Source organism: Nelumbo lutea, chromosome 5 (genome assembly GCF_056320005.1).
Source record: "Nelumbo lutea isolate HS-2025 chromosome 5, American lotus-T2T, whole genome shotgun sequence".
NCBI classification, from domain to species: Eukaryota; Viridiplantae; Streptophyta; class Magnoliopsida; order Proteales; family Nelumbonaceae; genus Nelumbo; species Nelumbo lutea.
The window spans coordinates 32,312,398-32,328,909 of record NC_142688.1 but is presented as its reverse complement, the minus strand read 5'-3'; the positions used below and the strand labels follow the sequence as shown (position 1 = coordinate 32,328,909).

General features: G+C 34.7%; 1 protein-coding gene across 3 annotated transcripts in view; it reads left to right on the top strand.

The window, feature by feature from the left end:
* Positions 1–9,725, top strand: part of LOC148851505 (spatacsin carboxy-terminus protein) — a 48,253-nt gene extending 38,528 nt beyond the window's left edge. For all 3 annotated transcript variants that reach the window (XM_088947062.1, XM_088947061.1, XM_088947063.1), the window contains 7 exons: positions 4,109–4,225; positions 4,404–4,525; positions 4,724–5,486; positions 5,969–6,223; positions 6,305–6,487; positions 7,954–8,292; positions 8,472–9,725. In XM_088947062.1, coding sequence (XP_088803188.1) covers positions 4,109–4,225; positions 4,404–4,525; positions 4,724–5,486; positions 5,969–6,223; positions 6,305–6,487; positions 7,954–8,292; positions 8,472–9,221 — 2,529 coding nt within the window. In that variant the 3' untranslated portion in view covers positions 9,222–9,725. The remainder of the gene's footprint in view (positions 1–4,108; positions 4,226–4,403; positions 4,526–4,723; positions 5,487–5,968; positions 6,224–6,304; positions 6,488–7,953; positions 8,293–8,471) is intronic.
* Positions 9,726–16,512: the final 6,787 nt, after the last annotated feature.

Sequence of the window (16,512 nt, the reverse complement as noted above, 5' to 3'; positions counted from 1 at the left end):
AACTTTATCTCAGGCATATGCCTTTGTGTCTGGAGAGGAGAGTAGGAGGAATGTGATGATGAGGAACCCTGATCTTGAGCAGTTAGCTATGGTTAGCATAGTGAAACCTAAGCCAAGTGGAGACAATGGTGGAAATGAACCTAGGATGGAGGACAAGAAGGATCTGATCTGTGACTACTATAAGAAGTCTAAATATACCAGAGATACCTGTTGGAATCTTTGCCCACACCTTGTGCCGAGTTGACTCAGAAATTATAAGGGAAATGTGAATATGGCAGTGACTGGTGACTTATCAGGACCACCTACTACAACTTCCCTAGAGTCTATTGCAGCAGTTGCAATGAGGGCCGAATTGGAGAGATATGGACAATTTCTAAATCAGAGGGACACAATCAGGCGGACAACAAGGTATAGGTGGATCAGGAGGTAGCCATTCTACTTCGTTTACACATACAGGTAGTTCACATGCCACTACAAACTACGTTTCCACTACAGGTAAGGAGGGACCTCCTTGGATTATAGACTTAGGAGCCTCAAAACATATGACCAATATTTCCACCATTTTCTCCTCATACCACCTCTACTCTGGCAGAGATAGAGTCTCAACAAGTGATGGATCACATGTTCCCATTGCTGGGAAAGGGTCTATCAAGATAACTGATACCATTACCCTACCCTCTGTCCTTTATGTCCCTAGACTGAGTACTAACCTTTTATATGTTAGTAGCTTGACAAAGAATTTGAATTGTTCAGTGATTTTTTCTCCTGGTCATTGCATTTTGCATGATCTGGAATCAAAGAGGACGATTGGGAGTGGTCATGAGGTGAATGGAATCTATATTCTTAATGAGCTTCCTAGTCATCAGAGTCATCATGTCAGCAAGGGTATTGAGTCAAAGTCGGTGGGTTAGATTATGCTTTGGAATAATCGGTTAGGGCATTTGTCTTTTACTTCTTTGCATTTCTTGTTTCGTTGTTTGAGTCTATCAGTTTGTCTAGTTTGGAGTGTGAAGGTTATCAACTTGGAAAGCATTGTAGACATTCCTTTAAAGCAAGTAATAAAAGATATTCTTGTGCTTTTGATATTGTTCATACTGATGTTGGGGGTCATATCATATTGGCTATTGGTATTTTCTTCTATTTGTGGATGATTATTCCCAATATTCTTGGTTATATTTGATGGGATCCCATGATGAGGTACCATCTTTGGTTCGACAGTTTCATCAGATGGTGCTGACACTGTTTGGGGTACGAGTGTAAGTGTTTAGATCAGACAATGCCAGGGAATATTTTGAAAATAAAAAACTGGCATCATACCTATTGGAGCATGGAGTAATCCATCAAAGTAGTTGTTCATACGCTCCACAATAGAATGGTGTAGCAGAAAGGAAGAATAGACATATTGTAGAAGTTGCAAGAAGCATGATGTTGAGTTCTACTGTTCTAGTTTGTTTTTGGGGTGATGCAGTTCTTATAGTAGTTTTCTTGATTAATCGGGTGCCTACTCATGTTCTGGGATATAGTGCTCTGTTTAACCTTCTTTTTCCTGAGGGGGAGATGTTCCATATTCCTCTAAGGGTGTTTGGATGTGTATGCTTTGACAATGTTCTTGATCCTCACCACTCAAAGTTGGACCCTAAGGCGAAGAAGTGTGTCTTCCTTGGGTATGCAAGAAACTAGAAGGGGTATTGTTGCTATGACCTAGTCTCCGGGGTCGATATGTTACTATGGATGTCACCTTTTTTGAATACACATCTTTTTTCGCAGAGGGTTCTTTTTAGAGGGAGTGTTTTGGGGAAGGAAGTGAGCAATCTATACCACTTCCGGTTCCAGCCCCTTTGTCCACTCCAATTTTTGACCCAACCCACCCACTTTACCACTCCCTTGCATCCTATTTCTCAGACAATGCCTACAACGGCACAGGGAGGTTGATTCCACAACAGAGGAACCCTCATCACTCCTTATCGGCTCTTTGGAGATTCTAGGTTCAATTGACACTGACCTAGGTATGCCTCTTGCTTTCTTTGATGGTTTAGTTCCTATTGATACTACTACTCTTGCTCCTAACCCCATTGTAGATGACCTTGATCTTCTTATTGCACTTAGAAAAGGGAAGAGAAAATGTACTACTCATTGCATCTCACACCATCTTTCCTATTGTAGATTATCTCCTTCCTACTAAGCCTTCCTTTCCACCATCGACTCCGTGTCTATACCCAAGGGTGTTAGTGAGGCTCTCTCCAAACCTAAGTGGAAGGAAGCTATGCAGGAGGAAATGAAAGCTTTGATTAAGAATCAGGCGAGGGAGATTATGGATCTACCAGAGGGCAAGGAGACAATTGGATGCAGATGGGTTTATACAGTGAAGTACAAGGCTGATGGGAGTATAGAAAGGTATAAGGTGAGGCTAGTTGCAAAAGGATACAACTTAAGGCAAGATTACTTGGAAACTTTTGCACTAGTGGCAAAGATGAGCTCAGTCTGGATTCTTCTTTCACTAGTAGCTACATACTCTTGGCCACTCTTCCAACTTGATGTGAAGAATGCTTTTCTCAATGGGTATTTGCAAGAGGAGGTGTATATGGATCTTCTAATTGGTTTCTACAATGATGTGGAAAAGGGAAAGGTATGTAGGTTGAAGAAGTCTCTATATGGTTTGAAGCAATCACCTAGAGCTTGGTTTAACAGGTTTAGAAGTGCAATGATTGTATTTGGCTATACTCAAACTCAATCTGATCACACTCTATTTGTGAAGAGGAAGGGGGTCACTGGTGTCAGTTTTGATAGTGTATGTGGATGACATTGTAGTAGGAAATGATCTGAGTGAGATTGATACCTTGAAGAAGAACCTGCACAAAGAGTTTGAAATTAAGGATCTTAGGGAGTTGAAGTACTCTCTAGGCATTGAGGTGGCAAGGTCCAAGCATGGGATCTTCATTTCATAGAGAAAGTATGTTCTGAATCTACTACAAGAGACAGGGAAACTTGGGGCAAAGGTAGCTTCTACACCTATTGATCAGAACCACAGGATAAATGCTTCAAAAGGTGAACTAGTAAAGGATGTTGGGAGGTATTAGAGATTAGTGGGGTGGTTGCTATACTTATGCATGACACGACCAAACATATCTTATGCAGTGAGTGTGCTGAGTCAATACATGCATGCCCCACGAGTTCAGCATTGGAAGGCTATTGACAGGATACCTTCCTATTTGAAGGGACACCCAAGTAGAGGCATATTGTTTGCTGGCCATGGACAGTTGAAGTTAAAGGCTTACACAGATGTTGATTGAGCAGGGTGTCTAGACGATAGGAGATCTACATCAGGAGTTTGCACTCTTGTTGGAGGTAATCTAGTTTTATGGAAGAGTAAGAAATAGACAGTTGTGGCAAGGTCAAGTGCAGAAGCTGAATATAGAGCCATGGCACATGGTGTTTTAGAGCTCCTCTAGATCTGTTCCTTGTTAGGGGAGATTGGGATTAAGGCAGAAGAATCTATGATGCTATACTGTGACAATCAAGCAGCAATTAACATTGCCCACAACCCAGTTCAGCATGATAGGACAAAGCACATCGAAGTGGACAGACATTTTATAAGGCAAAGGGTGACCTTTGGAGAAGTTTGCTTGCCATATATTGCATCTGACTTGTAGTTTGCTAATGTTCTTACAAAAGGTGTTGCAAGAAACAGGCTGGAGCATGATCTACGCAAGTTGGGAATGTGTGACATCTATTCCCAACTTGAGGGGGAGTGTTGAATTGTGGGCCGATTTTATTTGTTTTTTATTTACATAACTTAGTTAGGTAGTTTTTGGGCCTTAGGCCCATTAGTTTATGTTTAAGTTAAGTGTGACTTTTCAGCTTCTTACAAGTATCTGACTTTCTTCCCCATTCTCTTCTATCTCTCTTCTCTTTCTTTCTAGCAGAAACTTTTTCCTCTCTTCTATCTTTTACAGATTTTATATCAAAACAGGTTATCAAAACTTTTCTACTCTTATAAATGGGTTACTTCATATAATTTTATCATAAGCAACTTTAATATGGATTACTTCATATTTCATTGTGCTTCTTCTATGTTTCATTGTCAACTTTGACATTGTATTTGTTTCAGGCTGAAGCCATGGTGGCAGAATGGAAAGAGTACCTTTGGGATGTCCCTGAAGAGAGAGCTGCTTTATGGGGCCACTGTCAGACGCTGTTCCTTAGATATTCCTACCCTCCCTTACAGGTCATGCCAATAATATGTCAGCAACCATATGGAAGTACAATTAATTGCAGATCATCCATATACTCATTTTACTCATATTCTGTTTAATATGTTTTTCTGTCTGATTTCTTGCTGGTCAGTTGTGTAAATTTTTTTCTACACTCCCTACTGATGTTCTTTTCTCTTGATGTGTCTTCAGGCAGGATTATTTTTTCTCAAGCATGCAGAAGCTGTGGACAAAGACATTCCAGCAAAGGAACTGCATGAACTGCTACTTCTTTCCCTACAATGGTTAAGTGGAACCATAACCCAATCCAACCCGTATGTAACTTTCCTTTTTCTGGTGCTACTTTGTCTCTGACTAGGGGTGCAACTTGGGCATGCTTGGGTTGGGAAATTGTTAAAATTTCAATAGGTCCAGCTCGAGTGCAATGTAAATTCTTTAAATTGGGTACCTAACTTGCGCCCCTATCTCTTATTTCTAGTTACTTTTCTAACTTATATGCTTGTTGTTTCCAGAGTCTACCCTTTGCATCTTCTGCGTGAAATTGAGACCAGAGTATGGCTCTTGGCAGTTGAATCTGAGGCTCAGGTTAAGAGTGACGGAGATGTCATGTTACTCAATTCTGGCTGGAACAAAGTGAGTGGAAACAGCTCCAATATCATAGAACGTACTGCAAGTATTATCACAAAAATGGACAATCATATAAATGCAATGAGAGCAAGAGCTGGAGAGAAAAGTGATACAAAAGAAAATAACCACATGCATCTTCGTAACCTGCAAGCCATGGATGCTAGCTCTTCCATGATGACAGGAGGAAGTACAAAGACAAAGCGGAGGGCCAAAAGTTCTCTTCCACCAAGACGGTCTTTGGTGGACAATGCAGATAAAAATAGTGATCCTGATGATAATTCCTATCCTCCTGTCAGTGTGAGGAACAACATTGAATTTGTTAAAAGCTTTCAGTTGCAAGATGAAAATTTTGGAGTAGAGGGCTCTGTTTCAAGGTGGGAAGAAAGAGTTGGACCTGCTGAAGTGGAAAGGGCTGTTCTTTCCTTGTTAGAGTTTGGACAAATAACAGCTGCCAAACAGCTTCAACATAAGCTCTCTCCAGCACATGTTCCTTCTGAATTTGCACTAGTGGACAGCGCTTTAAAGCTTGCAGCTACTTCAACTCCTAGTAGTTGTGAACCATCTACTCCAATGTCGGATGCAGAAGTGCTTTCAGTTATCCAGTCATACAATATAATGACTGGTTGCCATCAAATTGAACCATTGCAGGTTCCTGCCCAATCTCTTTCATCATATATATATATATATATATATATATATATTTCTTTCATATGGTTCTCTATGTTTCTTCTGTTCCTTAATCTCCATCTTTACATTATTGGCCTTTTTTCCAGTTTTCCATTCTTCCTTCTTGAATATTCAAGATGTGACAGGGCCTGGGTATTTCCCAAGTGATCGAGTTATAGCAGTCATGGTTCAAAGTTTTGATACTCTCAATACACAAAATTTGCATATCAAGACTTCTGTCTTTATCAGAACTATTTTTGTATCTATTAGGTGTCAGATTTTGACAGGGGTGTGCCAACATTGTCTCTTGTGAAATTCTTAAAACCTGCTAACTCCCCTTAAATGGCATATTGGGGACCCAAAGATACAATACGATACGCCTGGTACAGGCACATCATATTTATACTTTGAACCTTCATAGTTGATTACAGTTCTCATATTTGTTATTTATCATTTTATTGCAGGTCTTGGAGAACTTAACAAGCAAGTGCAATGAAGGTGGGGGTCGTGGTTTGTGTAAGAGAATAATAGCTGTTGTAAAAGCTGCCAATGTCTTGGGCCTTTCTTTTTATGAGGCATTTGGAAAACAGCCAATTGAGCTTCTACAATTGCTTTCTCTTAAAGCACAAGATTCACTTGAGGAGGCAAAGCTTCTAGTGCAGACACATTCCATGGCACCAGCCAGTATTGCTCGAATTCTTGCTGAATCTTTTCTGAAGGTGATTTCTTCCGTATCTGCTTAAGCATTTTGAGTTATTGCTGCATGAGATTATGTTCTAACACTTACTGTATTTTTCCAGGGTCTATTGGCCGCACATCGTGGAGGATATATGGATTCTCAAAAGGAGGAAGGACCTGCACCTCTTTTGTGGAGACTATCAGACTTCTTAAAGTGGGCAGAACTTTGTCCATCAGAGCCAGAAATTGGGCATGCATTGATGCGTTTGGTGATTACTGGACAAGAAATACCACATGCTTGTGAGGTAGGTATCTATAGTTGGGATTAATAACATAGTAATGTCATAGATTAATAGACTGCCCAACGTTTTGCTCAATATTATCATCTCTCATATTGATAAAAAAATATTATCATCTCGGATTTAGAATTTAGATCTCTCTAATAGCAGAATATTGTTGTTTTCGATCAAGATATTAGTACTGCTATTACTATTAAGTGTTAAAAATTTCAACTAGCAATATGTACCAACTGTACCATAGATGGTATCTCATAATTTTCTTTGGAACTCATTTCTCAGTTAACCATATCGATGTATTCTTGGGATTTTTTGCACCTGAGGCTATATCATAGTTTTCAAGGCGCCAAGGTGAGGCTAGGCGACAGGGGGGTGCCTTGTCACCTAGTCACCTAGGCAGGCGCCTAGATGTCACCTGGGCGATGGATTTTTTTATGTAGAAAACATAGATCCTAGGGTAGTTCCCTAGGTACCATAACCATATTTGTAATACATAGTACAAAACTGTTTGGCAATTAGGCGAGGCGAACCTCAAAGGTCGCCTTGTCGCCTAGGCGTCACCTTGACAACTATGGGCTATATTATAACTCTGTATATTGGGGATGATCATGGGCTGGACCAGGTTTTTGCAAGGTAGGAATAGTATTTTGAGCTGTCTGGGTGTGGCAGGCCTACGGCCTGATAACATGTCTGGGTACAGGCCTGGCCAGGAGTCCAGGCTTTAAAACTATAAAATTTAAAAAAAATTAAAATTTAAATCTGAGTTTATATTTAAAATTACAGAAAATATATAAAAAATTTATTATGCGTATTAATTTATTAATATATGTGCAGGCCCAGACAGGGTGGGTAATTTTTTACTTAACTTCCAGGGCAGGGTGGGTAATGCAGGCCCAGGCAGAAATTATCAACCCTACTGTATACTCCAAATTTGTATTTATCCTCATGATTATAGTATTTGTTTTTTACCTTTGTTAAAAGAACAAACATCAAATTTTGTTACTTTTGAAACTACAAAAAACAATTGAGCTATTATTTACAGAAAGCAAGAACAGAAATAATCCAGTTAAGGATCATGATATTCCAGCATTATTTATCAAAAAAAAAAAACAGATCATGATATTCCAGCACCATCTTTTAATCCATATGTTATATGTAAGAGTGAAGGCAAAAGTTTGAAGGATTGAGAAGACACTTGACAATAGTTTTCCTCTGATGCAAAGCACAGATGATCTATCTGTGTCTCACAAAATATTTATTGTGGTGCAACTTATGGTAAATGCAAACATAACAAAATCTCCAGCATGGGTTTTATTCCATTTTATTCACAGAAAAAAGCTGATTTTTTCTTGTATCAACAGTTTGAAAGACCCTACCATAAATACCCGTTTGTGTGTGTGTGTACATGTTTCTATTTCTTTGGTTCAATATGATATATTCCCACGTCTTACCATAATTAGAAAACTATTTTTCAGGTTGAACTTCTCATTCTGTCACATCACTTCTACAAATCTTCTGCTTGTCTGGATGGAGTAGATGTTCTTGTAGCCCTTGCAGCAACAAGGGTTGAAGCTTATGTGTCTGAGGGAGACTTTTCTTGTCTGGCTCGCTTGATAACTGGAGTAGGAAATTTCCATGCCTTGAATTTCATTCTTGGCATTCTTATAGAAAATGGTCAGCTAGAGCTTCTTCTTCAGAAGTATTCAGCTACAGACACTACCACTGGCACAGCGGAGACTGTCAGAGGGTTTCGGATGGCTGTCCTCACATCATTGAAACATTTTAACCCTTCTGATCTTGATGCATTTGCTATGGTATGGATATACTCCAATTCTTTACCATATTTTACACAGACATGTACACTAGAAACATATATAAAATGCTGCAGTGTGGATGATGTGGAATGGGGATGTACACTAGTCATATAGTAATTATATTGTTAAGGGCCGATAGCCTCACATTTGTCTTCATGTTTGGGAATTTCTCTGTGCAGGTTTATAATCATTTTGACATGAAACATGAGACAGCTTCACTGCTAGAGTCACGAGCTATGCAGTCCATCCAGCAGTGGTTTCATCGCTATGACAAGGAGCAGAATGAGGACCTCCTGGATTCCATGCGCTACTTTATTGAAGCTGCAGAAGTACACTCCACCATTGATGCTGGCAATAAGACATGCCGGTCATGTGCACAGGCATCTCTCATCTCACTCCAGATCCGCATGCCCGACTTCGATTGGCTCAACCTATCTGAAACCAATGCAAGGCGTGCGCTGGTTGAACAATCCCGCTTTCAAGAGGCTCTCATTGTGGCCGAGGCATACTGTCTTAACCAGCCAAGTGAGTGGGCTCTTGTGTTATGGAACCAGATGCTGAAGCCAGAACTCACTGAACGATTTGTGGCCGAGTTTGTGGCTGTGCTTCCTCTCCAGCCATCAATGCTCATTGAGCTTGCAAGATTTTATAGGGCTGAGGTGGCAGCAAGAGGGGACCAGTCCCACTTTTCTGTGTGGCTGTCACCGGGAGGTTTACCCGCAGAGTGGGCAAAGCATCTTGGTAGGTCATTTAGGAGCCTTTTGAAGAGAACAAGGGATCTAAGATTGCGGTTACAGCTTGCTACCGTGGCAACTGGCTTTGCTGATGTAGTTGATTCATGCATGAAAGCATTGGATAAGGTGCCAGAGACCGCCGGGCCACTTGTATTGAGGAAGGGACATGGTGGAGCCTACCTCCCGCTAATGTGAAGAAAGTTTGGTGGCAACAATGATGATGGGAGATAAAATGATTCAGTGTGCTAATGAGATAGTAATGATGATAGTGGTGGTATTGATGATGACAATGAAGGTAAACACTCTCACCTGAAACACATTTTAAACTTGGTGCCATTTAAGCTTTGGGTGCAGGAGAGCACAGTTGGGATTAGCACATCGTGTAATAGGCTTGAGATGGGTGTAAATTAGGTTACGGATTTTCCAGCTCCCTACAAAGTTGAAACAAGCAATGGGATGTATGGAAATGTTTTGCAGTGTAGGTTGTACAGTCCAAGTCATTAATTTCATGCTGGTTTTGTTCTTATTTTTTGGCAGAAACCGGGGCAATTTGTAGCTTTGTTGAGTGCATTCTTTGTACCATGTATCTCTTAGGCCCATTTGACCTATACGAAGTGCCCTTTTGTGTACATAGATGTATATTTCAACCTTTATAGCAAACCTCAAATTCCATCGGTGGCGTAGCAAAGTTTCTTCTCCCTTTTCTTCTGTTTCGTAAACGAATCCTTGATGTTAAAAAATTAAAATTTTATAGTATCGACTGTAATGTTCAATAAGCGAAAAAAGGAATGCTATGGTTGTGGTAGGGCTTCTTTCCGGGAGTTTGGTGCTGAAGCAGTGGTTAATGGCCACTGGAAATACAGGTTTCTTGAGAACGTCTTTGTATGAAATAAATGATCGAGTTTCAAAATTGTGAGGTCTATTTTACAGCCCCTTTATCTCCACTGCAAGTCTGCACGTAAAACCAAGAACGAACTTATTTTTTGCAGTCAGGCATTGAAATAATACCTCGAGTACTTGTTATTAGATTCATTTTTAGGATAAAGTAGAAAATATGTTATTATTAGACATTTTTTAGGATAAGTCGCAGATTACCACCTGTGCTTTGGGGTACTGATATTTAGTCGCCATAACTTTTAGCTGTGACAAAGGCCCTTCCTGAACTTCCATATTCCAATGCTTTCTCTTGATTGATGGAAACATACGGGTTTATGCAAATATGTAAAGAAAGGGCATAGTGGTTCCACAAATCAAAGAAATGGTGGTTTGGGGGTTTAAAAATGTTTGACAAGCACATGATACTGTGAGACACAGAGAATCGTTTACAGTATGTTAACAGAGGGAACAAATTGTTGAAAAAAGTACAGGGTGGGATGCTTTAGCTCGCTGAATTAAAGTGGCCATATTATTGCAGAAACATCCACCAATATCAAACCAGGAGGATCACTGAACTTTGGGATGCTTTAGCTTGTTGAATATGCAAGATTTAAGACAATTTCAGCATCCATCTGTCTATCTATCTATCTATAAAAGTGCAAATAGGTATCTTTGACTTCTTGAATTTTCGTTGCAACAAATGCCCCCTAGCTAAAGTTAGAATTGGAAAATAAGCAAAGACAAAACTGTTATTTTACAATTTTCATTTAATGTTTATTTATACTATTATTAAAAGTGTGAATAATGGTGTGAATTTTTTAATTTGGTTCTTATCTAATTTTAAGGACGGAAATGTAATTTGAAAACTAATTTTCTCCTCATTCAAATTCTCATTAAGTCTCATATTTAAAGTATTAACTCCATTAACATTCATTGATTCGTTTTCTTGATTAGAACACTCCCTATTTTTGAATGTGGTTCCTCTCTAATTGTGAGGGCCCAAAATGTAATTTGAATTTTGAACTACTATATTGTGGGGTATTAACTCCCATGTCAGCAGTCATCTCCTTCTTCCATTACCCCTTCTCTCATCTCTCCATTCTTCCTTACCCCTTTCCAATTCTCTCATTTACTCTCTTTCTTTCCTCCCCTTCCCTCTCGATAGAGTCTCTTTGCCAACTAAAGTGACCTATTAATCAAGTGATTTTTTGTTCCCATTGAGAGAATCATGCATAATTTATATATAGAGAGCTAGGTTTATAATCAATCACAATTCTAAAATGTCTTCTCTTACTCCTAAAATCTCTAATGATTTATAGATTATTGCTCTTAACTGTCTTTTCCCACGTTCTCCTCCTCCCCCCCACTGTGTTCCCACCAACTTAAATAATCTCCTCTCCTAAAATTTCTCCTAAACAGCCTCCCCTACCTCAATAATTTCCTCCCTAACAACCAATGAACCAATAGATAAAGAAAGAAGGATGTGCTTTTCTAATGTTTAGCCAAGTGATACCATGTCCCCCACTTTTTTTTTAAGTTATCTCTAATTCCTATTTATTTTCTAAATTGTCTCTAATTTAGTAAAGAATTTCTCTCCAAAATTATCTTTAATTCCTATTTATCCTCTCCCCCACTTTTTATCTATATCTACGTAAAGAAAGTTTAAATTAAAAATTTTAAGAATTATTTGAATATTATAAAAAATTATGTAATAATTATAAAATATTTATGAAAACACAAAATTAGTTATAATAGATTTAATAATATCCATATTATTAATAATTTTATATTTTTCAAAATTCAACATGAAATTATGTACTAACAACATAAATAATGTTTTAACAGATTAGTCAATTGAAATCTTATTCAAATAATAACTTTAAAATTAAAAAAATAAAATATTATTTAAATATTTCAATAACTAAATATCTTAAATAACAAAATACTAAAAATAGCTAAATAATTATATAAAAATATTTAATATTATGTAATAACTTTTAAAAAATAAAATCCAGACAAAAAATAAATATTTTACATATTAATTAAATGTTTAAACAACTAAGTGTTTTAAATAATAAAATATTTAACATAAATAAATTTTAAATAGTTAAAATAACGAAATTAGGTAATAAATTTAAAAAAATCCTAAAAGTAGAAAAATATTATAATAGATTTCATAATATTAAAATTTATAATAATTTAATAGTTTACAAAATTAATAAAGAAATTATGTAATAATAGTATAAATTATAATTTTTAAACTTATTATTTTCAATAAAGACTTGATATTTTAAAAAATAAAAAATGATATTATTAAATAACTATTATTTTAAACAACTAATTTTACTTATATCAATTAATAAATCTAGAAAATAACTTTCAAAAAATCAATATTTATTAATAATAATTTTAAAATCTTAACCTATATTTATTATATATTTACATATATAAATTAATATTTAGTGTATTTTCAGTAATTATTTGTTGTATTTTCGTGATAAATATATTTTCAATAGTTATGTATAAATCTATTTTTGTTTTGTTATTTAACAAAAAGTTTTCAATAATTATTGTAAATTAAAATACTCTTATTTAGCATTTTAAATTTACTTTATTGTACTTATTGTATTTTTGTTATAATTTATTGATTAATATTTTTAAGAGATCAAACTATTTTTTGAGATTACACTTTTTATTGAGTAATTTAATATCTTTTTAGTATTTATTTTATTTTTAATATATTTATTGTTAACCAAAAGCTAAATGATATTGTAATTATTTTATTTTTATTAGTTATTTATTTTCAATAATTGTGTATTTTTACTATGTATTTTCAATAATTATTGGTGATTAAACTATTGTTATTTATTAAAAATTAGAGTATTAATTTAGCTAAAAATTAAGTGTATTCATGGGTCAGTTCAGTTTGGTTGCAGGTATTTTTTGGCCAACTAAATCAACCTAGTCAAGTTGGGGAGTTGGTCACCCGAAACCAACTGATCATTAGTGAAAACTAGCCAACTCAGGTTGTATCAATTTGAGTTAATTTTTTATTTAGTCAGTTGATTCAAAAAATTTTAACTTAAAATTAATTTAAATTAAAAAATTGCATTGATATTATTAAAAAAATAAATCAAAAATTAAATTCATGATATAAAATACTTTAGCTAAACTAAGAAATATGAAAATTTCCCACATTCCTGTATTAAAAAATTATATTTAAAATATAAAGTATTAATGTATATCCATAGTTGTATCGGTTCGGTTTTGGTCGGTTTACAAATGGCCAAACCGAAACTCACCCAACCTGATTGGGTTTGAAAATTAATGAACCAAAGCTGATTGGAAATACTAGAAGACCGACCAACTCGGGTTGAGTTGGTCAGTTTCATTTGTTTGATGAACAATCCTAGCTAAAATTAATTATTGTTATTTTTGTATTATAAAAAAATTATTAAAAGTAGTATATAAAATATAAATAATTATTAATTAGTTAAAAATTAAAATATAAAACAATTATATACTCTTGTGTGTTTTTATTGTTTAGGTTTCACTTAATGGGTCCCCACTAGTGTGTGTGTGTGTGTGTCTATATATAAAGAGAGACAAAGAGAAAGAGTCTCTACTTTCCCTTTTTTTAATATTTTGATTTTTTATTCCATGCCATGTTTTAAATAATCCATTATAGACTCTCCTTTCCCCTTTAATTATAAAAATTTTCCTAAAATCTCTCTCTCTCTCTCTCTCTCTCTTTTATATATATATATATATATATATATATATATATATATATATATATATATATATATATATATATATATATATATATATTATTCCCATTCATATAATCTCCTCTCCTAAATTTCTCCTAAGCTATCTCCTCCACCTAAAACTTCTTATCCTAAAGCATCTCTAATCTATCTTACATGTCTAATAAACCATCTAATTCTATTGTCTCTTTCCCACCCTCCTCCCCCCTCTCCCTCTCTCTACCTTCTAAATTCATCAATGTATTAAAATATTAATATTTAGGTTAAAACTTCTTTTAGAAACAATTTAAGTTAAAACTCAAGCATTGAAATGAGATGCGTAAAAAACATCTAAAATACTAATTAGAGAAAAAAACAAATAAGACAATAAGACAAATAATAAAACTAAAGTAATAAAATTTAATTTCAATTTAAAAATGATTAACATAATAGAAAATGTAAATAAATTATTGTTTTTAATTTTAATGATTATAATTGTTAAATTTAGTTACAACAATATTACTTAATTTATAACAAGAAATTCTAACATTATTAAAAATTTTAAATAGTAACAAAATTAGCATAATATCCTAACTTAAATTACGCATCATAACAATTTACTAAATAAATTAAAATTTAATAGAAGTAAAAATTATTAATCTATATTCAATTTCAAAACAATGAAAATGAACACAACAAGTTGGTTTTAGTACGGGGTTGCATTCACCCTACTCAAACCCCTCATTTTACCATATCATTAGGCTCTTAGCCTCTAGTCATGTCACCCTATCTCCCTTTTCACCTTGGTAACAAAGGTGGAAACTTTCCAAACATTAAATGTACAGGATAATTAAAATAATAAAAATATCAATTTATTTTGATATTTTTAATAATTAATTATTCATAAATACATAAAATTTTGAAAAATAATTTATTCAATTAATAATTACTAAATAATCAATAATTAAGGAAGTTTACTAAAATTATTTTTATATTTAACTTTATTATTATTATTGTTGTTGTTGTTGTTGTTGTTGTTATTGTTGTTGTTATTGTTATTATATGAAATTAATTATTATTAGTATTATCTGAATTTTATAATTATTACTTAAAAGTTTTCGTAATCTTCACAGAATTATTTATTTTGAAATTTTCAAAAAAAATAATTTTTAGTAATTTTTAGGTTATTTAGAAAATTATTAATTTTAAAAACTAAACTTGGCAATAAAAATTCTTTGTTGATATTTTCAATTGCATTGGTTTCTGGTAACTATTAAGTATTAAATTGGAAAATTATTGGGGAGCTTTAACTATATTTCCATAACTATTCAAAAAAATAATATTTTTCAAAAATTATTAAATTATAAAATTTTATAGTTTCCATAATTAATTATTGGTAATTTAAATTGGTTTTTTGGTAATTATTAATAATTTCCTTAATTACTGGTAATTTACATTGACTTTTGGTATTTATTGGGAAATTTTAATTTAGTGATTTCCATAAACTAATCTTCATGGTTTTGGTAATTTAATTTAGTGAAAGTTAATTTGAAAAATATAATTTACTATTTTTACATTTAGTAATTAATTATTCATAAATTCAGAATTTTTAGATAATTAATTTATTAGTCAATAAATTTTGAAAATTTTATTCATATCATTTCAGAAGTTTAATTTTTTGAAAAGTAATTTATTCATATCAATATTTATACCAAGGATTTTTAAGATATTTAAGTTTTTCTTTCTATAAGGTCTCCTGCTACCTGTAGTTAGGGGTGCAAGTCGAGCAGGTTGGTCCTGGTTTATGGTCAACCCGAGCCCAGACCGAACCTGAGGTCAAGCCTGATTTTCCCAACCCGAGCCCAACCTGCCCTATAATTTGATGAACTCAGGGCCGGGCTGGGCTTGGGTTGGTCAATGAACCCATTCTAAAATTACACACACACACACACACACACACATATATATATATATATATATATGCAAAATATGTATGTAAATAGTTAAATATTTATACAAATGTATATACACAAATATATATATATGCAAAATTAACATATATATACATGTGTATAGTTGGGTCAAGCTTGGCTCAAACTACCTAAGGACTAGGCCCAGGCCTGGCCCAAAAATAGAAAAGTCCGATTTCTTGAGCCCAAGCTCAGACCGTGTAAAATTTCAGACTGGGCCAGTTCGGGCTCAGATTGGGCCCACCCAAGTTGCACCCCTAATTGTAGTGTAGACCTAGGATGAAATCCAGCTTGCAATAAACTCGTTCCAACAGCCATCATAGCCTTCTATTGGGAATATCTCCCGATGCAAGGCTGTTTGAAAACTGAACGAGCCTTGCACTGACTGAAGCCGATCTCATTTAAACCATCCTGTACTTTGACCTCTGAAGAGAAAAAAAAAAAAAAAGACATCTTTAATGTTATCAATTAATAAAACTAATCAACTTTCAGATTTTCCCGTACATCATACAGGTCCCCGCCGGTAACAAAATGAAAACCTATCCTTTCAAACGACCCACAACAATCCATAATTTCAATTTTCATCCATTATGAATTTTGATGACAATCCGAGAGGTGCAGAAGACCATATGGAACTTCGACCACTAGTAGGAAATATGTCTCCATAGATGAAGTTTCTAAGTCTGTCTTTAACTTAAGTTTCTGAACTCGAATAGCTTGGGTCAATTGAGCCCCCACTTTCAAAGCTCTTAGTTCTATTGTTAGAGACGTCCATCCCTCACAAAATGACTCAGTGGCAGCTCTTGCTATTTGCATAGAGCCTTTATTACAATATTAATTTTTGCAACGTCAGGGTGCAGAAGTCTTCCCACCAGCAATATGTCTCCCAAG